General features: G+C 40.1%; 1 protein-coding gene across 1 annotated transcript; it reads left to right on the top strand.

Annotated features, from left to right (window-relative positions):
* The first annotated feature begins 1,665 nt into the window (after positions 1 to 1,665).
* Positions 1,666 to 18,936, top strand: LOC139929104 (atrial natriuretic peptide receptor 2). Its single transcript, XM_078285641.1, has 24 exons — positions 1,666 to 1,681; positions 1,869 to 1,894; positions 2,246 to 2,336; positions 2,843 to 2,975; positions 4,125 to 4,248; positions 4,950 to 5,054; positions 6,249 to 6,351; positions 7,140 to 7,285; positions 7,407 to 7,479; positions 8,141 to 8,285; positions 9,051 to 9,137; positions 9,587 to 9,730; positions 10,722 to 10,843; positions 11,242 to 11,386; positions 11,719 to 11,767; positions 11,859 to 11,960; positions 12,204 to 12,323; positions 12,767 to 12,860; positions 13,349 to 13,436; positions 13,763 to 13,902; positions 14,183 to 14,335; positions 15,578 to 15,676; positions 16,906 to 16,997; positions 17,790 to 18,936. The coding sequence occupies exons 1-24, from the start codon at positions 1,666 to 1,668 to the stop codon at positions 17,898 to 17,900; spliced, it is 2,508 nt and encodes an 835-aa protein (XP_078141767.1). The 3' UTR covers positions 17,901 to 18,936.
* Positions 18,937 to 19,392: the final 456 nt, after the last annotated feature.

Below are 19,392 nucleotides of genomic sequence, written 5' to 3'. Positions count from 1 at the left end.
TTAATATCCATATCATAATAGCTCCAGTGACTTCCCAGAGAGCCCTTGAATCCCAGTATAGTTTCAAACTTCCCCTATAATTTGCCTCAGTCTTTAAATTCAGATGAGGCTCTTAAATCGTCCGCTTGCAAGCCTTTTGTTCACAATCTTTCATTCTATGCAACCACAAAACCACAATCACTGTTTCCTTTTCCTTCATATTGTAGATAATCTGCTTTTATGACATTCCTAATCGCCTTTTAAAGTCCCTGTGTGCCTTAAAATGAGTTACATCACTCAGGATTTTATCCCCTAAACAGAACCAGCGTCCTTTTGACTGACAACAGAAGACAGAGAGTGAAACACTATACATTTTGCTCAATAGAAAATGACTCAGGACTTTAATGGCGTGTAAGTTTCAGGTTAAGGTCTAACTCAATTGAAGTTGGGTCATGTGGTTTCCATTAACAACATGGTGTATGGAGTGTGTGTCGTCAGCGGAGCCCACCATAGGCCTATCGTGACTGTTGCCCGCCACTCTGGTTTTACATTCCCCAAAAACATGAACTGTAAACTGTGGTGTGGCAGGCTTTTTTTTTCTACAGCCATGCTGTAATTATGCGTTTTTGAAAAGCCAATTAAATTTCACAGATGGTCAGAAATGCTGTCTTTTGGTTGTTGTTAATCTCAGCACAGGCAGACAGAGGCGGAGATGGGAGGTGTGCGGGATTGTTTTATTCATAGATTTGTTTTCAGCTGCAAGTGCGACAACAACAAGTCAATGATACATGCTTAAAATAAAATTTCCACGTCCTATGTTTTCTCCTGTAATGTTTCAGGACCCATGATCACACAACCTATAGGATTACCACAAGAATCAATATTTACAATAAATGTACTTGGTACATGTTGCCATGGAGTTTCACAGTACATACACATGATATTAGGACCAGATGGTTGCACCATCATGCTAAATGTCAATGTCACTTGCTAGATAAAACTTAGAACGTAGAATGGGATGCATTGGAGGATCTGTAGCTGTGTTGTGCATGGTGTGTACAGTTCAGGTTCAGATTGGTGACGTCGACCTATAGAGTGACGAAGGTGAGTCGAAGCACCTTGCAAAAGAGCCCATGCTCAAACACTGATTGGAGAGTCTCTTCTGCTGATTGGACAATTAAGGGTGGGGTGTGTGTGTGTTTGTCTGTGTGTGTGTGTGTGTGTGTGTGTGTGTGTGTGTGTGTGGGGTCTTCAGGAATAGAGGACGTGGTGCATGCATGTTTGCACAAACTCACACTCCAAAAAAGACACAAACATACACAATTGGGGAGGGGTTAGCTTTGTTATCTCAACATAAAATAAAGAACAGTGTGACTGCCCGTGCACACACACACACACACACACACACACACATAGACACACGCACACACACACACACACAGACACACATGCACACACACACACATTTGGTCATTCAGTCAGTCACACGGTCAGTCGGTCCAGGACTCCTCCAGCCACAGCAGCGGTCCTCATGGCTCTGTGGACAGCGGCATCCCTCTCTCTGTGTTTCCTGCTGGTAAGTTGATGGCACTGGGAGGATTTACAGCTACGGCAGTAATGGAGGTAAAAACCAAAGTGGACAGAGAGCCACGGGTGTTTAAGGTGAACCTGTAACTGCAGCGCACCATGAGCTGGACTGGAGGTAGGGCACTTTCATAGGAGAATATTGCACAGAGAAAGGAATAAAAACAAGTGTAGAAACTGCCTGTAATATTCACTTTGTCCTGTATTGCCGAGGAACCCCCCTTTGCTTTTGTTGTCTTGTCAGAAACACTTGCTGCTGCAGGCATGGCTTGTGTTGTTTCAGTGTGCTTGGTTACTTGCCACAGGATTTGTGGGGCTGATTGCAGAGACTGTAAGATATTCAAAGATCCGTTTTCTTTCCTGATTCAAAGATAGATTTATGATTCGGAGGCAATTATGTTATCAAATCATTGATTCACTGTCTTGCTTTTGGTAGCGATGATGACACTGGTTGCTGTTTGGTTTTTATTGGTCACTGGTGTTGTTGTGATTTGGGCTCACAAGCTTGAGCATTTACATTTACATTTAATTTACATACTCGTACAGCCACTGATAAACCACTATACACACATTGCACTTGGGTGCATTTTCAAATGTATGTGTGTATACAAAAAAAAAAACACTTAATGGATTAGAGCAATTAAATCCCTTTACATAAAATAGCTTGCTGTCTCGCCTGCAGGGAGTGAACTGCTGGCATGACCTGGACAACACCGAGTACGACTGCTGGCCGATCAACAGTCCAAATGATTACAACATGATCAGCTGTGGAGGTGAGTCTTTTTTACACCTGTCTGTCTGTCTGTCTGGGTCTTTATTTGTTGGATTGTTCCACTGGTTTGTTTTATTAGTGAGCTGATTGTTTTCAGTGGTTATTTGATGATTTTCCGTAGAGGTGGATGGATTTATTGTTCTGGATAAAGAGGAAGGAGACAGCTTTTTAGGCACTTTTCCAGGGTGAGTCACAATGAGTTAGCAGTTTGGGGCTCGGTGTCTTGCTCAAGGACACTTCGGCAGAATGTGCCGCTGACGTTGGACACACACGCCGGCTGCTGCGGGAATTGAACCTGCAACCGAAAGTGCGTGCATGCCTGTCTGTCTTTGCAAATACAGCACATGACATCCCTTTATGCCTGCATGTGCCTGCGGGATGAGTCATGCTTTAGTGTTTTTTATGTGTACACACCCCTTTGTGTGCATGCATTTACGTGTCTGTTTTGCAAGCGTGTTTCAGATGCATTGTGTGTGTGTGTGTGTGTGTGTGTGTGTGTTCCTGCAGGTCTGGAGATGGCCTGGGTGCAGCGTCCGCCGGAGAAAGTAACCGACGGGGAGGAGTTCAATGTCACCTACACCGTGACAGCTTCAGATTCCTTCTACGAGTACGCAGTCAGGAACAAGATCTTCCAGTTCAGGTGAGTGTGTTGTATTAGCACACGTCTGGAATCCTGACCCTCTGCCATGCCTACACACACACACACACACACACACACATTTGATTTATGGATTATTATTTGGAAGGAGGAAGCTGGGAAAAGCGAAAATAAATAAATGTCCAAGGGCTTGACAAGACAATGACACAATTTATCACCAGTTATACTCCGAGACATGGAAGAAAAAAGATCAAGATCAAACCACATACACATACACACACACACACACACACACACACACACACACACAGAAGTATGTATTGGCACACTGGATCACCACCACAACACTAGGAAGAACTATGTTCAGGAACAAGCTTTTACCAGTTGTCGATCACAGTCTATGAGAGCTTCTATTGTGTCACTGCAGATGGTTATCGCATTAATTTATGATAGACTGAAACTAGTTTTCATTTTAGTTAAGTTAAGCACAGGACAAGCTGATCTTTAAGATTTTGTGTGAGATTTCATAGCAAATAGCAGAGGTGTGACCAAGTCCACTTTGCTCGAGTCCCAAGTCCGTCGCAAGTCTTGAGGTACAAGTCTCAAGTCAAGTCCCAAGTCTAAATGTAGATTACCAAGTCGAGTCCAAGTCAAGTCCATTTTTATTAATGTCAAGTCTCAAGTCTAAATATAGAACACCAAGTCAAGTCAGAACAAATCAAGAGTCCAGTATCAATTTAATATCCTAAATAAGCTAAATATCTAGGACTTTTCAATGCAATATGGTTTTAATAGGATATAAACTTGGTAAGAGCATCATGAGTTTGATTTCTATAATCAGTTTCAACTTCAATAAATTCAATCATTCCATACAAATTCAGAAAACAGAATTTAAATTCAGTCGTCTGGTGGAACAAATCAAATCACTTTCAATCTGAGTCATTTACACAAACACAAGATCTCAAGTCAAGACTTTAGAAACCTTTTCAAGTCATCAAAGTAAAGTCCCAAGTCACCAGAACACAAGTCAAGTCTCAAGTATTCTCTTTATGCATAAAGTCAAGTCAAGTAATTCAAATTGTGACTCGAGTTGACATCATGTGGCTCGAGTCCCCACCTCTGCCAAATAGCATCATTGGATGTTCTAGTAATTCATTTGTCCATTTCTGTCCCCACCCATCTTCCCTCCAGTGACGCGTCAGAGGCCAAAAGGTTCTGTCATGACCACAAGTGTCCGGCGAACTGGAACAACGCCAATGAAATGAACTGCTGTGTTTACCATGCCAACATCCACTCCTGTCCGCTCGCCCTCATGGTCAGTACCAACCACAGTACTGGACATGATCTGTTGTTTTCTTGTTTGTTTTTCAACTCTCTCCCTCAGTGAAACTTGCATGTCTTTTCAAACATCTCCATCATTTCCCTCAAGAGCGGATGCAGACTATAACCATTTTACCAAATTTGGCCTCAGTTTGGTCTTTCCATGCAAATGTAGCAGGACAGAGTCTAAATTATTGTCATGTTTGAGGTTCATTTTCTCAGAAGTTTTCCCTTGGCACTATGACTTGAAAACTTGGTGGAAACGGCAACTTTGGTAAATGAATGAAGACTTCAAAATTCATGAATTTGTGAATGAATGAAGATTCCAAGATTTCCAAAACACTATCTATCCACTTTGGGAAAAAATTACCTGAAAGTCACTATAAAATACTTCAAATTTATAGAAATATTATACTATTATTATATTATACTGTTTTATTATTATAAAGTGACATTTGCTATAATGTTGTAAGTCAAATTCACATTTTTCAAACACTACAGACAGCAAAATCATTAGTGTAATTTATCTCCGAAAACATTAAAATGAACACTATGCAAGTGTTTCTATAAGTCCACACCCATCAGAGCTAATTCATAAATCATCACTTGTCAACTCCAAATAATTGTCACTGAAAAAACGCAGCAGAGGTCACATTTTGGAATGAAACCCTTCAGATAGTAATGCTGTCTTCACAGAGACAAGGTGGAATATGCGGCCCGTGGATCCCTGACGACGGCAAGATAGTGACTCACACTGTTTCCAAAGCAGGCAAGATGACCCAGAAATACTGGACTTCAAAGGTGAGCCAACCCAAACATCCCCTCTTCAAAAGAACGGCTCATTTTCAACATGTGTCTAGTTTGAGGCAACACATGTTTGAGGCCCTTTTCAACAAAACATGTGTTAATACTATAGCACATATTTGATGCAACACATGTTGTTATTAGCTTGTTAAAAAGTAACAGAAATCTCCAGACAGGCTGCTGTGTGGTTCACTAACACTGCCAGGGTCTTTGATTTCTACTGTACTGATGGTAATGAATGGCACTTTGGGTAAAAGTGTCCATCAACTGGCAGATGTTTACGTGGATGTGATGAAAATGACAAATCCTTTGTAGAACTGTAGTCTGTTACACGTTCATGTCAAGATAGAATATAGCAGCAGGATGTAATCATTTGTCTGGTTAATGATAAACTAAAGACAAAACATTAAGTATTGCTTGTTTTTACGGCTCATCTAGCCACAATATATCTAAACTATGGACAATTAATGAATAAGAAAGCAATACAAAATTCAGTACAGTCAATACATTTTCTGGTCTACTCACTGTATAATAGCTCAAAAAGTTAGGACAAAAAAAAGTTAATTAACACTTTATTGTGTGTTGGTTCAAATCTGACAGAAAATCATCTTATATTCTTATATATCAGACATAAAGAAACAAACAATCAACAAGTTACAGCTCTGCTTGTTTCCATGGGACGGCCAGAGCGCCTGTTGCTCTCCATGGCAGCAGCTTCATCTTAAAATAATAGAAACATAATCAAAGTAATGCATGCATAATACAATAGTGTCATGAATCACTGCAGGTTTGTTTGTTCTGTGTCTTTTGGAGTGATATTAGCAGTGGGAATAAATAATTTGCAGAACTGGTTTTCTGTAGCAACAGCCTGATGCTTCAAAGGAGTTACTGAGTGAAAAAATGGGGTAGATTAGAGTCTGTTTCGCTTTATTTATAAGGTTTATCATGAATGAGTCAGTTACTTTCATGGCTTGACTCACAAATCTGTCCAGTCTTGTTTCGAGTCAGAATCTCTTTAATCCCCTAATACAGTAATACAACATATGTAAATAACAGGAGTTTGTCTTGGTGAAATGGGTGCAGAGACTTATTTACAACTTACAGTTTCTCAGTACAAATGGACACAACTTGGTACAAGGACATTTTAGTTTATTTTTAGCTTTGGTTCTATCGTTCTGTCGTTTCCTTCAGGTGGTGCTGGTCCATGTGGGAGTCACCTCGGTCATCGCCCATATCAAAATCGGCCAGATGCACGCAGCGCTGGAGTCCAAGGTGCTTGTTGTCAGTGCCCAAGGTCAGTCCTCTAACACTCGTAAAGTATCCATCTGCTGTTATGCAGAAGAAAACTTAGGAATTTGTACATGTGTAATCCACATTTGTACAAAACTGGTGTTTCTGTGTGTCTTTAGCAACACAGAATTATATAAAGCAGACTTTTCAGACTTTCAGACTTGTATCATTTCAAAACAATTGCTATGCTTTCAACTGAGTTAGAGGAACTTAAATTGTGTGTGTGTGTGTGTGTGTGTGTGTGTGTGTGTGTGTGTGTGTGTGTGTGTGTGTGGGTATGACTTAAGTCACTTTCAGGGACACACACCAGACTTAAGACCAGTTGATTGGGGACGGCTTGTGCAATTGGGGACAAAAGCCGTGTCCCCAATTGGTAAAAAGCTGATTTTTGGGTCAGTGGTTAAGGTTAGGGTTAGGGTAAGGGTTAGGTTTAGGCAAGTAGTGGTTATGGTTAGGGTTAGGGTAAGTCTCGAGGAAATGAATGTAAGTCTATGTAAATACCCCAAAAGTGACTTAAGTAAGACTGTGTGTGTGTGTGTGTGTGTGTGTGTGTGTGTGTGTGTGTGTGTGTGTGTGTGTGTGTGTGTGTGTGTTCTCAAACGTGCTGGTAAGTAAGGCTAAACAACTAGCAAGTGTCTGCTGTAACTGGTACCCAGGCTGCGGGGCACGATGGTTTTTGCATCCTTAAATGTCCTTAAATGTCCTTAAAACATGCTGAACCTCTAATATGTATGTTATAGTTGAATTCAATGGATGGAAGTATAAACTGTAAAATGTGTGAATGTGTCTCAGTGTGTGGGGATGATGTGTGCGAGCTGGAGGAGAACTGTCTCAACTGTCCTGCAGACTGTGGCATCTGCCCAATGTCCATCACTATCAAGGTGGCCATCGGGCTGCCGGTCGCCCTCTTCTGCAGCGGCTTCATCTTAACCATGGTGGTGAGTCTCCACAACACACACACACACACACACACACACACATACTGTACATACACACATAAATAAATGGCATCAACCTGTGCTTTCAGATGTTTGACACTGATGTTTTTCTTCCCTGCAGTGGCTTCAGTACCAGAAACAGAAGATGTTTTGGGATGAAAGCTGGATCATCAACTACAAGAACATCATGTTTGGTAAAATGGACATGGAACCTGCCAATAAATACGGACTGTTTACAGCCATTTTTTCCATAGAAAAATCTGCCAGCCAATCATCTGAAACCTCAAGACTTTGACTTAAGTATTCAGTATACTTCAGGGTTGGGTCGCTTTAATTTCACCTCATTCAATCCAAGAAATGGCTATTAAAAACATTCTTAGAGTAAAATTATTGACAAGAAAGGGTCTATCATTATTATTCCAGTTTCAATTTATTTTATTTGAGTGTAATTAAGTAAATTCAAATGAAACAATTACACTAGGAGTGGGTCAGCGTATCAAACTCTACAGGTGCTTGTGAGTTGGAAGAAAACTACTGTGTATTGATGAACAAAATTCAAAAAATTGTACTTCTAGTATATGAAAGTACAGAAATCAAGGTCCAGGTACGACTGTGAGTTGTACATATATATAAAATGCCTTTATTTTGGAGGCACAGAGAGAATAAAACCGTACCAATAGATTTCATCTGAATCACAAATGTATGGACAATTATTGATTAAAAGCCTTGCTGTTTTACCCTCTCTGTGCTCTCTAATAAACGCACTTTTTCCATTTTGCTTTTGAATTGGGAGTAAATTAACCCCATCGGTGGTATAAGCTCATATAATAAACTCAAACCGTCTGTGCTCCGCAGGTAAAGTGTGCTACATGGGCTTCTGTAGCACCACCAGCCTGCAGCCGGTGAAGAGCAGCTCCAGCCTGAGCCGCACCACCAATGTGACGGTTTGCACTGTGGTCAACACCTCCTTCAAACAGGGCTTCATCCAGCCAGGCATCTAGTGAGACGCTTCATCATTCGTTTAGAGGAAGCTCATGAATAAATAACACGCAATTAAAAGGGGTATAAAGATGACATGTTCAGGGACTCGTTTCTAAAAATGTTTTTGACGTCATTCATCCTACTAGTGAGACATATTTGTTTATATAGACAGCTTGTGAATCAGTAACAGACAATCAATAGCAGTGTAAAGATTCACAACATGGGTCTCACTTCTAAAAAAATATTCTTTAAATTCATCCTTGTTTCTATTGTATGATATTATGAAGGGATCTGCTAAAAATGTGTATGAATGGCCTTCATACCTTGAATATTCATAGAAATTAGTTTTAGGTTTTCATGTAGCACAGAAAATTGGAGAAAAACAATGTAACCCACTGATTATTTAGCATCAAGATACATTTTTCTTAAATCCCAAAGTGGATTTGGATTTGTTGGTAAGGACAAAATTTGACATAATAGTTTCTCTAATGAATTCATGAGAATCTGAGAGGCCCCAGATCACAATTTCAGTCCGTTACATAACATAAAAAGTGAGATATACTCAAAATTATAGCACAAAATTAAATCAAATTATGGTCCTTTAAAAAGGATAGTAGGTCATTTTAGTCTGTGGTTGACAAAATGATAACCTTTTTACAGACTGGATCCTCTGTACTTTAGGAATATTTGATGATGAATTTAGCAAACAATTTTTTTTTCCAAATGGATGTATAGTGTTTTAGAGATTAAGTCTTCACTGGATGATTTATTTATTATCTTCTAGTGATGGGAGAACGGTGGCAGTGAAAAACATCCAGAAGAAAAATTTCGCCCTCTCTAAAACCATCCGGAAGGAGGTGAAAGAAGTGAGGTGAGGAGAGCGACACCACATGAACACTGTAACGCTCCAGTCTCAAACCAGAATAATCCACAAGGAAACACTTATCTTTCCTGTGGTGGAAGCTAACATTTCAAACACAGCAGCTTCTAATGCCCTTCCTTTTGCATTCTCCCACCTTTCTTATTAAGCACCTGATGAAGTTTTTAGATCTGTGTACACTGCCTGGTTTTTATAGTCTACCAAGAGGTGAAGTGACTTGAATTTGAATTGACTTGGACTGACTTTAATGATTATTGCTTGCAGTTTATAGTAAATTTAAGCAGAATTTAAATTTGTCACTTCAGTTTGTATAAAACTATTTCGGAAATACAAAGAATAAAAAAATGAAAGACAGTGTTGCACGTCTGTCTTCCAAAATGAAATAAAGACCCCTGCAGTATATATGAGCTCATTTGTCTAATGTTTCATATTGACTATAGGGAACTGGATCACCCCAATCTATCCAAGTTCATTGGCGGCTCCATCGAGGTCCCGTACGTCAGCATCATCACAGAGTATTGCCCCAAAGGAAGCCTGTCGGACGTCCTGCTGAACGAGGAAATCCCCATCAACTGGGGGTTCAGGTGAGACAACCAGTCACACAACTGCATTTTTTACATTTACATTTGAGGCATTTAGCTGATATTCTTAGCCAGAGTACTATTATTATTGTTAATATTATTATGTTTTTATTAGTAGTAGAAGTAGTACTAGGCCTGTTATTATTATTAGTTTGGCCTTTATTTACCCATTTCAGCAATGCCGTGCTTCTCTCATTCATACAGTTACACATATTCACAGCTGGAAGCCAAACAGTAGAACCAAACGGTCAGTTCAGGCCACTGAGTAGCTCAATTAGAGCAGCTGAGAGGTTAAAGGAACAATCCCCCCTAAAACACTTAAACGCTGTTAAAAAACAGCTATGATGTGTCTTGAGTTGCTGGGCCCATTTTGTTGTTTGGTATGTGTATTTTTCTTATTCCTGTGGATGACTGGCCAAACATAGACATTTGCAGTTTAAAACATCATTGGTAAACATCAGGGTTTGGTGTCAGTCACTCAGAATCAAAAAGCAAGAGCTTCTTTCTAGACTCTCAATTTTGCACCAAGGTTCAACAATCATTCAGGGAGAAATCCACATAGAAGAGGCAAAGAAACCAATTTCCCCACCAACAGCAGCCTCAATACACCAGAATGCAGACTTATTACGTTTTTGTGTAACGGGCGTGGCCACGATCATAGACACGCCCCAGTGTTCACCAAGTAGTCGCCAGCTAGCTATATTTACATGCTCATACGCCCAGCTTTGATTGAAAGCAACAAGTTCACACTTGTTTATGTAGGAAATTACAAACTGGAGTAGAAGTAGACAAAGCAGGTTGAGGGAAAAACAGTACGGTACACCACTTAATCACATGTACTGAACATCACAAATTGATGATATCTAACAGTGTAACAGTGTTTTTCCTTTAAGTATCTTGCTCCAGGGGGTCACGCAGTTAGGAGCTAAGTGTGATAAAGGGCACAACGTGTCGCTGAAGTCTGACTGTGATTTTGGCTCATCCCTGCCCCCAGGCTGTCCTTTGCCACTGACGTCGCCCGTGGGATGGCCTACCTGCACCAGCACAAGATGTTTCATGGGAGACTTCACTCCAGGAACTGTGTCATCGATGACCGCTGGGTCTGCAAAATCTCAGGTAACAAAATACAGTCATCATACAGCGCACGCAGACATTGTGCAATCACATATTCATGTCTGTGATTAGTCATAGATCCTTGTCTCTTTGTAATTTGTGGGGTAACGGCCAGTCTTGGGTAAGTCAAGGTCTTGGGTAAGTCAAGTCAAATCTTAATTGTCCCTATCTTTATAAGGGAAAATTCAATTCAATTCAATTCAATTTTCAGCAAATGACACATACATGACAAATAACCATGCAAGACAATACTCAACATACACAGCAGCTGACAAAGACATTGAGAAAAGACAGGAGTTGTTGCCACATCCTACAGTAGCAATAATGTCAACATTGAGGCAAAGTGCAACAACAATATTGTGAATCACTGCTCTGTTACCTGCCTGTGTGTTTGGCTCCAGACTACGGGCTCACCGCCTACAGGAAGGAGGACTTTGAGGCCGTCAGTAACGGTTTCCACTGCGGGGATATAAACCGAATATACTGCGCTCCAGAGGTGCTGCTGGGAAGCAGCTCCAACATCACACCAGCTGCAGACATCTACAGGTGTGTTTGAGTGGAATAAGCAGCTCATTTTATGTTTTGGATCCTGATATTTGGACCACATGAACAGCATTATAGAGTTGAAATATTGTTTAATTGAAAAAGTGGCAGTGGAGATATGGTGTTCAGGCTTTCTCATTCATTCTTTCGCTCATGTCGCCCCCAGCCAAGCGGTTTCCGCAACTTAGCCTATGCATGCCCCATTCCTACACCCATGAATGTGTTTTATTCACAAATATGAAGAGTTTTCAATCTATTTTCATGCAAACTGAATCTCCAGCACTAGAAAGCACTGGAAAATGTAATGAATCTCTACTTTGCCTTCCTCTCCCCAGTTACTCCATGATCCTAGTTGAGATTGCAACCCGCTCTGACCTCATTTCAGTGAGTATGACGAGCCCGCTCCATAGATTACAACCTTTGGATTCCCTTTGATGTTTGCTTTGTAACTGGCAATCCTCCCTGACAGGACCAGGCCGAGGGAATGAAGATGGATATAATGTGGCGCCCCCCTCTGCCTGAGCTGAAAGCAGGGAAGGCAGATACTGACTGTCCCAGCCGAGGAGACTACTGTGAGGTCTGTCAGATGAACAGCTGTTGGAAATTAACTGTATAGAGTAAACTGTGATGTTGGTATTTGTTAAACTCTTGTTGAATTGAAAACAACACCCACCAGCACCGATTGGGAGCTGTCCAACAGAGAATAACTCCAAATAAAAGTAGAAAAGTTAGTCACACAACCATAGATTTATATATCGTAGGCATGATACAAACATGTGAGTCGGACAGTAAGACCATGCTCTCTCCTCTGGAACATCAGCTCATTAAGAAGTGCTGGTCCCACAACGTCACCATGAGGCCCACGTTTGAGCAGGTGAAGAAGATGCTCGACAAGATGAACCCACACAAAGTCAGTCCAGTGGACATGATGATGAACCTGGTAAGAACCCACTGAAATAATGTGGAATTATATGGATCTAAAGCTACATAATATATGTACAAAATCTGTCTAGTATTGTACAAGAAACACACCAAATCTCTTTTTGCGAAATCATATGGATCAAAATCTACATTGTACATAAAAAATCTCCAGAGTATACTATGAAAAACAAGATTCAGCTGACATGAGATATTAATCAATCTCACAATAATTGGAAAAAGAACTGTTCCTGTAAAACCTGGGGCAAGAAAAGGTATATGTAAATACCTTTAATGGTTTATTTTGGCCTACTTGTGTGGTGTGAACAGTAGTTTAACAAGTATTTTGAGTTCCCTGACTCTATCTACTCTAAGAATTATTTGCCACTATTATTTGACTTTGATTTGAGGTTGCGTTCTTGTCAGATGCAGACGTGAACACCGTTTCTTGTCATCTTACTGTAGATGGAAAAGTACAGTAAGCACCTGGAGGCCATAGTTGCTGAGAGAACACAGGACCTGCTTCAAGAGAAACAGAAGACGGATCGGTTGTTATACAGTAAGTCAGGAAAACCAGGAGGAGTGATGAGAGTGGGTCTAAATGATGGATCCCAATCAGAATCACATTATTGACCAAGTACAACTAATAGGAATTTGACTCTGCAGAGACAACACAGACACATTTGGTCCAAGCAGGAAAGGAGATGCAAGACAAGACATCTGATAAACAGGAATCTATAAAAATCACTGCACATATTCATTTAGTATCTATGTACATTTCATATTACGGCATACAGAATGATTACAGTTGCAGAAAGAAGTGCTGTGACTGTCTAGTTATCAGTTATTCCAGTGTAACATGTAAAAGATTTAAGCCTTAAGTAAGTATGAGAGTTAGAGGACACAAAAACTCTTCACTGCCATCTAGCGGTGTAAGAGTTGCACCTACATCATGCCTACTTGCTACTCAAAAGACAAAAGATACAACAGTTTCTCTCATCATTTAAATATAGCACAAATCATTTCAGTCATGAAATCCATGTCCAGGTATGTTACCAAAGCCAGTGGCTGATGATCTCCGTCAAGGCCGAACAGCGGAGGCTCAGAGTTACTCCAATGCTACAGTCTACTTCAGGTATGTCTTCATCAAAGTGTTGTGTAATACCACATGATAGTTGTCTAAAGTTCGATTTTTTTTTTTCTTTATCAAACAGACATTTTGTCTAATTGTAGTTTCTAGAGTTTCACTTGCAAATGCTCCATCTTTTTACCTCTGTGCATGTTCTTATGAAAATTATGAAGTTGTTATGAAAATGTTATTTGCCTGCAACTTTTATGTTTCTCTTTGATGCTGCTTCCTTTGCAAAGCCTCTCTGAGAACAGATCCAACTGGTTAAATAAAGGTCAGATAAAAACAAATAAAATAGAAATGACTGACACTATATTACTCCCCGCTGGCAGTGACATCGTTGGCTTCACTCAGCTGTCTGGTGCCAGCACTCCCCACCAGGTAGTGGACTTCCTCAACCAGCTCTACACCACCTTCGATGACATCATCGACAATTACGATGTCTACAAAGTCGAAACGATAGGGGATGCTTGTAAGTACGGATGGAAAAAGTACATTTAAGTGATAAAAGAAAAAAGCCAAGTTTGAAACATCCAAAATAAACAAACAAGAAGAAAAAAACAAGATGATAGAAAAAGACACAACTGCAATGGATATCAGAAACTAAAAGGCAGCAATAATAACAGATTTATTCTCTGTAGTCTACCTCCAAATGTGTGTTTTGCCATTTTATTATCCACTTATCTCTCCCTCTGTCTGTACTGTCTGTTGCCTCCATTTCTCCTGGCGTGGACTAACGGCTGACCTTCCAGATATGGTGGTCTCTGGGGTCCCGAATGAAAACGGCATCAATCACGCCGGGGAGATAGCCAGCATGGCCCTGGACCTCGTCAGCGTCTGCCACGCCTTTAAGATCCCGCACAAGCCCACCACGCAGCTGAGGATACGCGCCGGCATCCACTCAGGTGCTGCAGGCCGCTCATCTGCAGCTGGGTGAACCTTTCATCCCGTCACATCAGTCACGTCTCAGTAATCCAGTTTCACACAATCCAGTTACTCAATCCAGACAATTTAGAGCAGATTCAAACATGTAATCCTGTTATCTAAGGCAATCCAATCAATGAACAACCCTATAGACAGAAACCTGTTATTCAATTGGTGGTACAGGTACATTATAAACAAATTTACAATAACATACAGGCAATGTGTTGTGCAATATTTTGCTATGGGTTAAGAAAACAAAGTGCTTTCAGATGACTCATTCCAAGTTTAAAAAAAGGCTAAAGGTTTAATAGCTTTATGGTTAGAGAGTATATACCGGTGCATATATATGAGTAGAAGCATAAAACTGGCTTTTCAGAGGCTATCTTACATTTGTGAGTAGCCTAAAGAAGTTAGCTAAGAGAATGAGAAGGTAACTTTAAAATAAAGCAGCATCAGAGGGGTGAGACCTGACAGTGGATTTACAACGCCAGGTTATCAGTTTGTTGGAAAGTGAAAAGCTATTATAGATTTTCCTTTTGATAAACTGTTCAATATCTGACCAGAATACTTAAATGTAGGAACAGTCGCAAAATAAATGGACATTCAATATCAGGAATCTTGCTACCAGGGGTGAAGATGCTGTGACATAATACAGTATATAGCTTGTGTTTATCAAATAATGAGCAAACGTATTTTAAGATACACAAATGTAAAGGAAAGCTATCAGATTACTTCGGTTCAATATAATTTTGGCAGAAGGCGCCTGCAGCCAGAAACCAGAGAACTCAACACTTTAAACCATGATGTCATACAGATACTGACAGATAATGAGTGGGATATTGATTTTAAGGACTAGTGGGATGCTTGATTTATTATTTCCAAATAAGGCTCATCTTGTAGTGGTATTATCACTGCTGCAGCCAACATTATGTCCCCTTTGTCCCCATTTATCTCACCCATCTTTCCCAATTCATTGTCCATTTTCCGGATTCAACATCTTGATGATGTTACAGTCTTAGCTCTCTGGTCTCTGAATTGTTTATGTTCAAAACTATTGATTAGACTGCCTCATACTGTAGGAGTATGTATGAACTCCTAAAATGAGAGGTATTCCCCTTTAAATAACCTCAAGTAAATACTCTAGTGTTTACTTTATCTTGATTATTTCAGATATATTTGCAGCCGAACGTGTTGCTCACAGTTCCTGTTGTTTATGTGTACAGGACCTGTTGTGGCCGGTGTTGTCGGCACCAAAATGCCACGCTACTGCCTGTTTGGAGACACTGTCAACACAGCGTCACGCATGGAGTCAACAAGTGAAGGTAATGATGCTTTTATTCTCCTACCTGTGTCTATTCTGGTATGTTTTGTGTTGTTTTATTAGCATTTTGTACTGTGTTGCATTCTGCTTGCCACCCTCTCTCTCTCTCTCTCTCTCTCTCTCTGTTTGTTGTTTAATGTTGTCTGTCTGTTATGTCCCTTAATGTTGAATGTTTGTATGGCTTTTTATGTTTTTTATTATATCCCCTCCCCTTTCCCCCAATAAAAATAAAGGTTAAATAAATTTAAAAAAAATTAACGATTAGATACAGTGCCCTTGACACAGTAACATCTTAAAATAGATAATGGAATAGAGGGAATAGAGGTTTGTAGGTCTCAGTAGAATGTCAGGGTCATGTGGCTCTTTTAATTTTGATGAGCTAACTATAAGACTATGCTGCATCACTTCCATATTCAGCGTTCATGCGGTCCTGCTGTGGTTTTACATTCTGCCTACAGATCAGTTCATGTTATAAACGGCTGTGAGCGGAGGACAGAATTAGCCTTTGGCCTGTGCGTCCGGTGGCTGCTGCCATTGTGCCAAGCAGGATTTTCTCTGTATTTGCTCACCGGCGCCCTGCTGTGGAGTTACATCATGGAGGACAGACATTCAGTTCACTAAGCACCTAATCCTCTGCATCCAGCAAGGGGGACAATGGAGACAGACAGTGTCACTCTGGAGGGAAAGGCAAATTGTAGGCTCAACAGTGAAAAACAAAGGTCCGGCCAAAAGATATCCAAGATAAAGATCGATCATCAGGCGTTTGCCGTGGCCAGATGCTTCTCCAAGCCTCAAGAGCTGGCTGGCAAATTCAGTGTCGTCTTCTAAATCACTTCATAAAACATATTTTTACAGAGAGGCTTTTATATCATTTGCTTTGCAATTTTTGTTTTTAATTCAGCTCTGGCATTTTTATTATTTTATCATGTTGGCCTTTATTTATTAGCGTTTGATTGTCTGTACAGCACTTTGTTGCTCTGTTTTGCAAAGTGCCATACAAATAAAGTAAATTTTTAAAAGTATTAAAAATAGAGGAATTAATATTGCCAAATGTGTGCTGTACATGTTGTACATCGTGTTTGCACTAAAACTAAATCACTATGGATAAAAGTGTCATCTAAAGGCTTCTATATGTACGCTACATATAAGAGGCCTACTGGTCGATTTGCATTGTTCCATATTGCATTTAAGTCACATACTGTGTTTGCTTTCTTATTCTTGTGTCTGTAGCTCTGAAGATCCAGGTGAGCGAAGCCACAGCTGATCTGCTTCACACACTGGGAGGATACATTCTGACTTGCAGAGGCTCACTTAATGTGAAGGTAAGATTACAAGTGTGTGTAGCTGTGGCATTTGGAGGGCCGTGTTTGCTGGGGGGAAAAATCACACCCACAACTATCAACGGAGCAAATGGAAATTAAGCTTCCGTCTGTTTTAATCTATATTCTCACGGGAAAACCACGCTCCCTAACACTAAACACTGGAGAGAGAGCTATGTGCAGGACATTCCTGGACGAGGTCATGGTGGTTGCCATAGAAATTGAACCTTTTATTGTGGGTGAATGCACATCTCACTGCACAGAGTTGATATATATCTGCAAAATCTCTTGAATCAAACCCAATTAGACTGAGTAGCTTTGCTGTATATGCTAATTTTTCTATTACCTCTAGTTATCGATAAATACTCTTGTGGTGGGAAGGGAACATTTAAAAGTCCGTTAGTTTCAAAGCTGTGACATGAAAGCCACTGATCCCTTTTGAAACTGACTCATAAAGGCACAGGATTTATGAAGCGAAGCTGAGATTTGAAAAGATCTCAGGAAATTCAATCCTCACTCAAGAGTTTTCAAGGGAATACAGGCTGGGTGTGTCCGATATTCACTCTGTCTAGCCCTGTGCCTTTGTATTCACGTTGTAACCTAAGACCTCGTTTTGGGTGGTGCTAGGGTGGTTATGAGGGAGGAGGGGGGTACTTCGACTCAAGGGACGGGGCTTCAAGCCTGAAAGACTCTTATGTCTTAATTAGGGCTGGCCTCAGCTGCTTTGGCCCTCATTTAAAATTCAGAGAGGAGCACATGCTTCACCCCCTTCTCTCTTTTTTCTTGACTCAACAGGGCAAAGGGGAGATGACAACATGGTGGCTTGAAGCGAAGAGAGACGATCACACAGATCCGCTGCTCAGAGCCATCGAATTCAGAGGCGTTCCAGTGCCAGTTAGCAACTAGACAGCCATGTTGGTTTAACCTAAAATATGTACATAACTGTATGAAAAGAGTTCAGGAGTTGTGTTGTGCGGTTAATATGTCTCCTGTGATCTGTGTTGGTATCGATATTGTGAATAAATGTGTCGACACAATTAGGAGCTACTTTAAGTGTCACCTTGCATTGTAATTTGAATAGAAGATGTGACCAGTAAGGTGTTGAACTGTTGTAGAATAAAAGTCATGACGTTCTCACAATTTTAATTTTTACTGTTGTAGTTTCATTGTCATGACTCTGGAGTGATGATGGCAAACACAATTTGTGATATGATTTCAATATGAATTGTGATACTTGTTTTTTCCTGTATAATTTATTTGCAGCACTTTAACATGTCAGGAAGAATGTGGAAAAAAATGCTGAGAAAGATGGCAAAGCTAAGGTCATGCTGTTTTAATCAAACATAGAATATATTAGTTTTTCTCTGATGTGCAGCTTCATTTGTGAGTCAGGTATTCTGAATAGCAGAATACATGTTCAGGAGTCAATCTGAAGCTCCTTTCTGTCTTATCAGCTGAAGAGTTTTGTTCCTAAAGAAAATATTCACCACCTGAAAATATGAATACCTACTAGAAAATCATGGTAAAAAAATAATAATTTAAACTATTTTTTGTACTTTTTAAAGGGTTGTAGGTAAATTGCATCTCAAAAATTAATAATGATAATACTGGATTCTCTATATTCTATAGAGATTCTGAGTGTGAACCTCAGGTAATTTCCCCCCCAAAATGAATATATAGAGATTTTGAAAACAGAACTCTTCAGTTTTGTTGTAATCAATACTGTGTTTTGGATTTTCAAAATTTTGCCGCCCTTAATGTCACTCATGTTAACTTTTGTTACAGAATAACTTTGATACAAACATGTCATGTAGCCAACTCAGCTGACTGAACCTGTTACTTTGTGTAAAATAAGAATGTACAGTTGTGTTTAGTTTTTGTAAGGTGTTGCTTCACAGTGCAGTGCATTGGGTTATTGTGTTGTTTTGTCCTCATATTGAATTCTTACTAATTAAAGTTATTAGTTACAACTTTGTTCTTTGTGTTGGTGTGTTGATGTGTTGGTTACAAATGCAGAAAATAATAAATCTTGAGAGGGATTGCTACCCAAAAACATTCACTGCATTAGTGCCACTTATTCATTGAAATTGACAGATTTGACATTTTCTAAATCTTGCTCCATACGCTTACAAGTGAACTTAGCTGGCATAACTGAACATACAGCAGCAATAAACACTGCACTTGAACATTTTCAGTAAGAAGATGATTCCTGGCCTCTGGAAAACCTCCTTATCACTGAGGGATCCAGGGAAGAGAGGAACACATAAGTGAGTGTCCCATGGGTGCCATCCCCACCCTCGCCCTGAGGGTGCAGTCAGATTCCAAGGGTGGAAATAACTAATTACATTTACTCAAGCTACTGTAATTGAGTAGCTTTTATGTGCACTTGTACTTTTTT

This window comes from Centroberyx gerrardi, chromosome 9 (genome assembly GCF_048128805.1).
Source record: "Centroberyx gerrardi isolate f3 chromosome 9, fCenGer3.hap1.cur.20231027, whole genome shotgun sequence".
NCBI lineage: Eukaryota > Metazoa > Chordata > Actinopteri > Beryciformes > Berycidae > Centroberyx > Centroberyx gerrardi.
Note: the sequence above shows the minus strand (reverse complement) of the source record. Positions and strands in the feature narration are given on the sequence as shown.

Coding starts and splice junctions, on each gene's coding strand:
- LOC139929104 (XM_078285641.1), top strand. Junction 4,249..4,949: donor CCTGTCCGCTCGCCCTCATG/GTCAGTACCAAC, acceptor CTGTCTTCACAG/AGACAAGGTGGAATATGCGG. Junction 11,387..11,718: donor CCAGCTGCAGACATCTACAG/GTGTGTTTGAGT, acceptor TCCTCTCCCCAG/TTACTCCATGATCCTAGTTG.